The sequence below is a fragment of the Mandrillus leucophaeus genome, unplaced genomic scaffold (genome assembly GCF_000951045.1).
Source record: "Mandrillus leucophaeus isolate KB7577 unplaced genomic scaffold, Mleu.le_1.0 Scaffold125, whole genome shotgun sequence".
Classification (NCBI taxonomy): domain Eukaryota; kingdom Metazoa; phylum Chordata; class Mammalia; order Primates; family Cercopithecidae; genus Mandrillus; species Mandrillus leucophaeus.
This window is the reverse complement of record NW_012100876.1, coordinates 1,170,813-1,181,095: the sequence shown is the minus strand read 5'-3', so window position 1 is coordinate 1,181,095 and position 10,283 is coordinate 1,170,813. Positions and strand designations below refer to the sequence as shown.

Sequence of the window (10,283 nt, the reverse complement as noted above, 5' to 3'; positions counted from 1 at the left end):
AATAAATCTTGGCCAGGTGCAGTGCCTCATGCCCGTAATCCCAGCACTTTGGGAGGCCGAAGGCAGGCAGATCACTTGAGGTCAGGAGTTAGAGACCAGCCTGGCCAACATGATGAAACCTCATCTCCAATAAAAACACAAAAATCAGCCAAGAGTGGTGGTGAACGCCTGTAATCCCAGCAACACAGGAGGCTGAAGCGGGAGAATCACTTGAACCCAGGAGGCAGCGGTTGCAGTGAGCTAAGATTACACCACTGTACTCCAGCCTGAGCGACACAGTGAGGGAGACTCTGTCTAAAAAAAAAAAGAAATCTTAAGATATCAAAAGATTCTGCGCCAAGGGGTTTGCACTCCCACTAGCAACAGATGAAGTGAGTATAGGCAGCTTACGATGGGCAGATGGATGCTGGCTTCTCCAGGGTCCCTCCTGACCCAATTCACTCATACATCTTGCCTGGATCCTGTAGGGGTCTGTAGCCCCCATGCCAGAAAATCCCAAGTTGGCCATGCTAATCCAGCCTTCTCTAGATGCAGTTAAGCCCTCTCTGCTCCATTCGTTGAGGGTCCAGAAGCATAAGAAGCAATGCCCTGCCATTGTGGCAGAAGGGAGCCTCCTTCCATTAACAGCCACGGCTGGAGCCCCAGATCTGCACCTAAGAGACACACAGGCTTTTATCTCCAGAGATTTCTCTGTTAGAGGCTCCTGGGACATGAGGGAGGGGTGGACCCTGAGCCCGGAAATCAGGGTGCCGCCTCCTTGCCCCAAAATCTTCCCTGCAAGCCCAGCGACCCCTGCAAACGCTGCCTGTTTCTGCCAGGGATGTCAAGATCTAACAAACCCATTCTGTCTTGAGGATGACTCACGTTTCCTCGGTTTAAAAAGTCATTGAATTCCAAACAATGCTGCCTAGTCCCAGCCTTGCTTGTCTTACAATCATGTGCCTTTCTCGCCTCTCTTCTCACTGAAAGCCTCAGACCCCAGCTGCAGGGGTTTTCCGGGTCAGAGGAAAAAAAAAAAACCAGCAGCTTTCTGTGTGTCTGGCCAGGGTACTTCCCATGTCCGCTCTCAGCCCTGTGTCCTGGGAAGACTGTCCTGGGGCAAACCTGGGGAGACCAGCCTCTCCCAGGCCTCAGAGCCTCACCTGCAAGCAGCCGGGTGCCCGAGCTTGTCCTGCACACGTGAGGCCCTGGCCTAGGCAACATCTGACAGCTTGCCCCCAGCCTCCAGCCACAGGGCTGCCTGCCTGGGCCCGCTAGAATCTCACAAACCCACACAACACAGGCACAAATTCTGACCATCCGGAGAAGGAAAAAAAAATTTTTTTTTTTTTTTTGGAGGTGGAGTCTTGCTCTGTCACCCAGGCACGATCTCAGCTCACTGCAACCTCTGCCTCCCAGGTTCAAGCAATTCTCCTGTCTCAGCCTCCCGAGTAGCTGGGACTAGAGGTGTGCACCACCACAGCTGGCTAATTTTTGTATTTTTTGTAGAGATGGGGTTTCACCATATTGGTCAGGCTGGTCTTAAACTCCTGACCTCAGGTGATCCACCCGCCTCAGCCTCCTAAAGTACTAGGATTACAGGTGTGAGCCACCACACCCGGCCGGGAAAAATATTTTTAAGATTCCAAATGGCCTCTTGTAAATCCACTCAACAGCCCCTCACTTCTACTCTCCTCCTGGGACAAAGTCAAGCCTGTGTCCGTCCTGGCTCATAGTTCCCCAAAAAACCGTACACCTAGGCTGGGCGTGGTGGCTCACTCCTGTACTCCCAGAACTTTGGGAGGCCAAAGTGGGAGACCTGCTTGAGCCCAGGAGTTCAAGACCAGCCTGGGCAATATAGTGAGACCCCCTCCTCTACAAAAAAAAAAAAAAAAAATTAGCAGGGCATGGTGGCACGTGCCTGTAGTCCTAGCTACTGGGGAGGCTGAGATGGGAGGATCACCTGAGCTCAGGGCTTCAAGACTGCAGTGAGTCATTATCGAGCCACTGCACTCCAGTCTGTACATAGTGAGACACTGTTTTAAAGGAAAAATAGAACAACTGGACCCCTGAACCATCAGTCCTTACCTCCACCCCTGGCTCTGCAGACCAGCTTAGGTCAGTGAGGATGTCAGGAGACCCCCCATACCCTGCCACTTCTTTTAGGGAAAGTCACAGTGGTCCTGTCATAGCCACTTCCAGTACCCCCACCCAGACTCACCACCAGTGGCCAGGGCACCATGTACAACTTCATGTGCAGCTGAAACAGGTAGAGAATGAAGAGGATGATTGTCACCAGCCAGAGGAAGACAGCGACGAACATCACCCAGCCATAGGCCGGGTACAGGTGGTACGGGGTGTCCGCAATCAGCGCCCACACCAGCAGCCCCAGCACCTAGGAGGGTCAGACAGGGCAGGGTCGGCCAGAGATGTGGTTTCATTTCTCATCTAGCTAAGAAATATTGGCCAGGCACAGTGGCTCATGCCTGTAATGTCAGCACTTTGGGAGCCCAAGGTGTGATAATCGCTGGAGGCCAGGAGTTCAAGACCAGCCTGGGCAACAGAACAAGTCCCCATCTCTACAGAAAAATTAAGGCCGGGTGCAGTGGCTCATACCTGTAATCCCAGCATTTTGGGAGGCTGAGGTGGGCGGATCACCTGAGGTCAGGAGTTTGAGACCAGCCTGGCCAACATGGTGAAAGCCTGTCTCTACTAAAAATACAAAAATTAGCCGGGCGTGGTGGCGCGTGCCTGTTATCCCAGCTACTTGGGAGGCTGAGACAGGAGAATTGCTTGAACCTGGGAGGCAGAGGTTGCAGTGAGCTGAGATCACGCCACTGCACTCCAGCCTGGGTGACAAAAGTGAAAATCCATCTCAAATAAATAAATAAATAAATAAATAATAGTTAGCCAGGTATGGTGGTGTGTACCTGTGCTCCCAACTACTCAGGAGGCTGAAGCAGAGGATCACATGGACCCAGGAGTTAGAAGCTGCAGTGAGCCATGATCATGCCACCACAAGCCAACCTCAGAGACAGAGTGAAATTATCTCAAAAAACAGAAAAAATTTAAAAAAGGAATGCTGATTTGGCTCATGCGGTACACCACTGTACTGGGGCCCTGACCTGTACTCACACTCCTCTTCCAGGTCTCAGCTGAGATGTCAGGTGCTCCAGGACACCCCCACACCTCCAGACTGCATCCCAGAGCCCTCGTCAGCACTCACAGGGCCCCCCAGGCACCCGCCATCCAGGGTCATAATCGTTCCCTGCCCCAGACTGCGAGCTCCACGAGGGCACAGCCGTGGCTGTCTCACAGCTGCGTCCCCACACCCAGCACAGGACCTAGGCCCTGCCAGGGGCTCAGTAAAAGCTGCTGAAAGAAAGTTCAAGTCACCACAGTCCCAGAGGCGGGAAGACAACAGCCCTGTGTCCTCCCTCCCAGCTGGGCCCAGCAGAGAACATCACCAGGGCCTCTGCCTGACACCCCACGTCTCTGGCTCTCCCAGATGCCCTTCTATACTGGTGTTGCCATCTCACAGGTGAAACTGGGCCTCCAGGAAGCCAAGGGGCCTACCTGTCATGCCGTTCCCAAGTGGCAGGATGGGCCCGACCATCCCAGCAGAGCATGGGTAGTGGCTAACAGCATGGACTCTGGAGCCCAGCTGCCTGGCTTCGATCCCGGCTCTCCTTACCAGTTGTGTGGCCTTGGGCAAGTGTATAATCACCCTTGCTTATCAAATGAGTATAATGATCATTCCTACCTCGTAGAGCTACTATGAGGACCCACAAGTTCATGCACATAAATGACTGCAACAGAAGTGTTTTTTTAATTATTATTCCCCAAGTCCAAGGTAGACTGCACAGGCCCCAGTCCTCACAGCCGCAGAGAATTCTCTGCAGGCAGGTTTGTCGACTCACCATGCAGACTGTCTCGGGTGTGGGCCAGCAAAGGGCCTGCAGAGGCAGGGCCCAGGGAGCTCCTGGAGGTTCCCCAGAGGCACCTCGGATGTGGCCATCCTGGGCCTCCCCAGTCCCTCCTACCCACCCCCACTTCTCCATGAGGGCACTCTCTGGAATCCCTGGCCACAGAGAGGACACAAGGGTCTAGCTTTGGAGAAAGGCTCCATTGCCAATCAAGACACACAGAAGCGTCCTCTTTTTCCCCTAGTCAGCACCCAGGTACATGGCACCAAGGCTGCGTAGTGACCTTGCCACCAGCCCAAGGACAAGTCAGTGGGATCAGAGAAGCGGTTCCGGAGCAGGTCCCTCCTCTGGCTGCTAGGCTTTGGAGACAGAAAGTCCTGGTTGCTTCCAGCAGCTGAGGGGCTGCCACCAGCCCCTAGAGCACCTGAGGGCCCCGGGCCCAGAGCACAGCCAGAGCTGGGGTGCCTGCCAGGCACCCCACCCAAAAGCACCCTCGCCGAGGACCAGAAGGGAAGCTCCTGCGTGGATCCCTACAGAAGCCAGGGACAAGACTGGGGGGCCTGTAGCTGAGCTGGCCCAGGGAGCCCTCAGCCCTCACAACCCTCCTTCCTCCACCTCCTCCCCATGCCCCAAGGGTCTGGCTCGGGAAGGGTGTGGCCCATTGGGGAAGTGGCAGGTGGGGTCTGGAGCTTGGAAGTCAAAAGCTGTGTGGCTGTGTGACGCTGACCGAGCACCTTCCCTGCTCTCCGAGGAAGATTCTGGATTTTGTTCATTGCTATATCTTCAGTGCCCAACAGTGCCCGACACATAATATACGCTAAATACACAATGTGCTTAGGAGCTAACAATTCTGTTTCTTCATCTGTGACAGAGATCAGAACCCTGCCCTGCACAGGTGCTGTGTATTAAAAGAGGAAGCGGGATGGCCGGGCGCGGTGGCTCACGCCTGTAATCCCAACACTTTGGGAGGCCGAGACGGGCAGATCACAAGTCAGGAGATCGAGACCACCCTGGCTAACACGGTGAAACCCCGTCTGTACTAAAAATACAAAAAATTAGCCAGGTGTGGTGGTGGGCGCCTGTAGTCCCAGCTACTCGGGAGGTTGAACCAGGAGAAAGGCGTGAACCCAGGAAGCGGAGCTTGCAGTGAGCCGAGATCGCACCACTGCACTCTAGCACTCCAGCCTGGGCATCAAGCGAGACTCCATCTAAAAAAAAAAAAAAAAAGAGGAAGCGGGGGCTGGGTGTGGTGGCTCATGCCTGTAATCCCAGCATTTGGGGAGGCCAAGGTGGGAGGATTGCTTGAGCCCAGGTGTTCAAGACCCCATCCTGGGCAATATACAGGGAGCCCATCTCTACCAAATAATTTAAAAATTAGCCGGGTGTGGTGGTGGTGTGCCTGTGGTCTCAGCTACTCGGGAGGCTGAAGGGGGAGGACCGCTTGAACCTGGGAGGTTGACGCTACAGTGAGCCATGACTATGCCACCGTACTCCAGCCTGAGCAACAGCAAGACCCTCAAAATAAACTAAAATAAATAAAATTAAAATTAAGTAAAAATTAAAATTAAATTAACAAAATAAGAAGAAGCAGGTGTCCATCTGTGAATTGCCCCTGGCCTTGCCCCGCCCCCCAACCCAAGTAAGGGGCTCAGCCCAAAGTAGGAGGCCCAGGGAAAGTGTCCCTCTCTCCAGGGCTCAGCAACTGCTCCTCCCCACACTGGGGTGAAGCTCCAGGGACCCATCCCCCCCCCACACACAGCACCCTATCAGCCTCTGCTGCCCGTCAGCACCCTCCTTTCACCGCCACAAGCAGGCCAGGTAAGGGTAGGCAGGTGAGGAAGCCAGGGCGGAGCCGCACACCGCTGTCACACACCAAGCTGGGGGCAGAGCCCTTACGAGTGTGGACCCAGGGCAAGATGTCTCACAACAGCTACACCTGGAGAGGCCACGAACCCCCAGAGCCGGGGAGGAGGCCAGTGTTCTGAAGGAGAACAAACACTTCAGGCAGCACGCCTCTGTCCCTTCTCCAGGTGAGAACTGGGCGTGTCCTGGATAAACAATTATTTTTTCATTGAAAGCCAATTCTTTATGGGCCTCTGCTGCCACTGTGTTGCCTGCTTCCAACTAACTAAAGAAAAGTCAGAAAATGCAATGGACCAAAAATCAAGAAAAGACCAATTCGGGTTTCCACTATCATACGCCTATCAATCACCTGTCCCATGACTCACAGCCTAGACCACAACAGCCCCTCACTGCCCTCCCACTCTGTGCCAGACACGTCTCATTGATTCCTCCATCACCAGACCCTCCTCAAATGTTCTGTTTGTTATCCCCATCTTCCAAAGGGAATCTCAGGAGGTGATGTGCCTGTGGTGACTGTGGGTAAAGGACAGGGCAGGAGGCCGGGTGCAGTGGCTCACACCTGGAATCCCAGCACTTTGGGAGGCTGAGGTGGGTGGATCACTTGAGCTCAGGAGTTCGAGACCAGCCTGGGCAACATGGGAAAACCCCATATCTACCAAAAATACAACATTTAGCTGGGCATAGTGGCATGTGCCTGTGGTCCTAGACACTTGGGAGGCTAAGGTGGGAGGATCAATGGAGCCCGGGAAGTCAAGGCTGCAGTGAGCCATGATCGCACCACTGCACTCCAGCCTGGGTGACAGAGACCCTATCTCAAAAAATAAATAAAAATTTTTAAAGGATAGGGAAGGGCGGGAACCCAGATCTGTGCTTCCTTGGAACCTGCGCTACTATGAGTTATTTAGTGAAGTGTAAAAAGTGAGGACACTTCAGATGGCTCCAAGAGCCAGGCTGGGCTGGGCACCCAGGCTCCCCCTGTCCCTGCCCTGCCCTGCCCTGCCCTGTGCTCCAGCCCCACCCCTGGTTTCCAGATCAGCGAACGCAGCGTCCAGATGAAGCTGGAGGATAAGCAGTGGGAATTGCTGGCGTTCTTCTGGCTGTGCTGCCTGGCTCTGTGCCTGGGGAGCCGCCTCGGTTTCTGCCCTAGAACAAGGAAGGTTCGTTCCTGTATTTGAACCAGACAGACTGGTTTCTCCTGGTCCCTGAGCCCCCAGCCCAGTCCCCCCAGAGAGACCCTGCTCAGGACAGGGCACCCAACACAGGCCTCACTGTGGGCATCTCTCTGGGTTCATACATTTAACCAATGTCTGTGGAGAAGGGGAATGGGGGTAGCAACGGGGTCATGGTTGCAATTCTGGATAAGGGGCCAAGAAAGATCTCACTGGCAAGGTGATGATAGGCAAAAACCCAGGGAGGTGACGGAGGGGCAGGGAGGGTGCCATGTGAGTATCTAGGAACAGAACTCTATGCCTTCACCCCTGGGCCCTGTAGGTCTCTCTTGCTTACGTGTTCATCTGTCCCCGAGTTTCTCTGGAGGTGTCTACACCAACATCTAAGTGTCTCTCTCCTACATACACAGGCAAACCACATCCTCCCCTCCTTCCTAGCTCTCTGAGGTCCCTGCCATGCCTCCCCAGACAGGTCCTGCAGATAAACAAAGGGAACTGTCTGGAAATCTCAAGGGCACAGGGCCTTTTTTTTGCTTTTCTGAAAACCTGAAGAATTTGGATTAGGAACTTTTTTTATATATGAAGACTACAGTGTCAAAAAGGACCTTTGCATCTTCAAAGAATTTCCAAACAACTGGGTAACGAAGAGATGTTTTTGTTAAAACCACCTGCAGGATCAGAGAGAAGATTCATCACAAATGCCCGACCAAGAGGCACTCCTCGCTCCAGCGAAACCCTGTTATTACAGTGTCCCCAGAAGCTGCCAACACTGACAGCCAGACAGGCCAGGTTCCTGCAGGGCGCGTGCCCTTCAATGACTCTGAGGGAAGTTTTTCCTCATCTCTTGTTGTGGTTTGCAATGTGTTCCCCAAAATATGTTCAAGTTCTAACCCCTAGTACCTGGGAATGTGGCCTTATTTGAAAACAGGGTCTGGCCAGGCGTGGTGGCTCAAACCTGTAATCCCTGCACTTTGGGAGCCTGAGGTGCGTGGATCAGTTAAGGACAGGAGTTCGAAACCAGCTTGGCCAATATGGAGTAACCCAATTCTAGTAAAAATACAAAAATTAGCTGGGCATGGTGGCGGGTGTCTGTAGTCCCAGCTACTCAGGAGGCTGAAGCAGGAGAATCACTTGAACCCAGGAGGCGGAAGTTGCAGTGAACTGAGATCACACCACTGCACTCCAGCCTGGGGGACGGAGCAGGACTCTGTCTCAAAAACAAAACAAAAACAAAACAAGGCCTGGCACAGTGGCTCACGCCTGCAATCTCAGCACTTTGGGAGGCTGACGCAGGCGGATCACCTGAGGTCAGGAGTTCAAGACCAGCCTGGCCAACACGGTGAAACCCCGCCTCTATCAAAAATACAAAAAATTAGCCAGGCATGGTGGCACGCACCTGTAATCCCAGCTACTTGAGAGGCTGAGGCAGAAGAATTGCTTGAACCCAGGAGACAGAGGTTGCAGTGAGCCGAGATCGTGCCACTGCACTCCAGCCTGGGTGACAAGAGCAAAACTCCGTCTCAAAAAAAAAAAAAAGAAAGAAAGAAAAGAAAACAGTGTTTGCAGACATGCTCAAATTAGGGGGGGTTATACTGGATTGGGGGCATCTCTAATCCAACGACCGGTGTCCTTATAAGAGAAATGTGGACACAGAGGCCACAGGGGTAGACCGCCATGTGAAGACAGAGGCAGAGATTAGAGTGATGCATTTGTAAGCCAAGGCACACCAAGGCTTGCCGGTCACCACCAGAAGCCAGGAGGGGGACATGGGACAGACTCTCCCTCAGAGCCCCAGAAGAAAGCAACCCTGCCAACACCTTGATTTCAGTAACTGAGACAATACATTTCTGCCTCCCTGTTTGTGGAACTTTGTTATGGCAGCCCCAGAAAATGAATAGGTTTTTCTCAGCTGCTCTCTGAATCTGTGGATGGGTGTCATAACCTTGTTCACCTGAGTGACACTGGCATCGGTTCTGTTGGAGGGGTAATGTATAGACTCCTTGAGTTCACGCTCTGACCCTGCCAACTTTACTAGCTGTGTGACCTCAGGCAAGTGGCTTAGCCTCTCTGTGCCTCAGTCTTCATCTTCCTTCATCTTCAAAATGTATCTACTGCCTAGGGTGGTTTGGTTTGGTTTGGTTTTTGAGACAGGGTCTCACTTCGTCACCCAGGCTGGAGTGCAGTGGCACTACTGCAGCTCACTGCAGCCTCGACCTCCTGGGCTCAAGCGATCCTCCCACCTCATCCTCCCGAGTAGCTGGGACTACAGACATGCATCACCACACCTAGCTATTTTTAATTTTTGTAGAGGTGGGGTCTCCCTGTGTTGCCCAGGCTAGCCTAGAACTCCTAGGCTTAACCAATCCTCCTGCCTGGGCGCTAGGGTAGTTTTGAGCAAGGTACTTAGACCGGCAACCAACATAGGCTTAATATTCAACATGGCCAGGTGTCATGATCACCCTGAGGGGTTAAGAACATGGCTTTTCAAGTCAGCACCCTGGGCCTACTTTCCTGCATTCGCCATGGTGTGTGCGGCTCCTCAGGAGTGTGAGGCCTCACTGAGAGAATGACGGTATCCACATTCAAGTACCAGGCACAGCCCGGGCACAGATAAGGACCCACGCCCGTGCCAGCCCCACCCACCTGACAGATAAGGCAGTGGTGCTCCCACAGGAGGCTTCAGAAATCCAGCCCACCCTCAGATCTCCCTTGCAGCTGCACTCTCTCCGCTCCTCAGAGGCTGAGGGGCCTTGGGCAGACGCCTTCACCCCTTGGCACAGTGGAAGCAGGGAGGTTTGGCTCACTGATCTCTGAGATTCCTCACGGCCTGAGGTTAACACTCCTGAACATGGGCCTCCTCCAGGGGCCCCAAAGGGAGGGGTTCGACCAACCCTATGGGCACTGAGCTGTCATGCAAAGATAGTCACCCCAACTCTTTTCACTCTCTTCACTTCCAGGGTAGCGTCAGACCTTTGTGGGCTCACTGTGTGGCCTTGGGGGAGTCACCTAACCTTTCTGGTCTGTTTCCTCATCTGACAAGTGAGGGAATTAGGGTATGGGGGCCCTAGGGGGACACCTGGTCACCTCACAGGTGTGTCATACATATGAAACTAGGTGAAAGAAAACGTTAAAAGCCATAGCAGTCGTGAGCAGTAGTGAAGGCTGTGAGACAGTCCGGGGCTGGGGGAGGGACATCCCAGAGAGGGCAGCCATGAGGCAGGAAGGCAGCCGGGGCCTGGAGGACACCAGGGCTTAAGCTCAGCAGCTGCCAGGGCTGGCAGGTCACAGGAATGACCACAGTGGGCTGGGGAGTCCCTGGAGTGGCTGCAGGGAATGCAGGCCTGGG

The 10,283-nt window shown here is 53.7% G+C and overlaps 1 protein-coding gene across 1 annotated transcript in view; it reads right to left on the bottom strand.

Annotated features, from left to right (window-relative positions):
• PLLP (plasmolipin) overlaps nt 1–10,283 on the bottom strand; it is a 38,320-nt gene that overhangs the window by 5,767 nt on the left and 22,270 nt on the right. The window contains exons 6-8 of the mRNA XM_011971929.1: nt 4,165–4,329; nt 3,900–4,060; nt 2,201–2,374 (exon numbers count right to left, since the gene is read on the bottom strand). Coding sequence (XP_011827319.1) covers nt 2,201–2,374; nt 3,900–4,060; nt 4,165–4,329 — 500 coding nt within the window. The remainder of the gene's footprint in view (nt 1–2,200; nt 2,375–3,899; nt 4,061–4,164; nt 4,330–10,283) is intronic.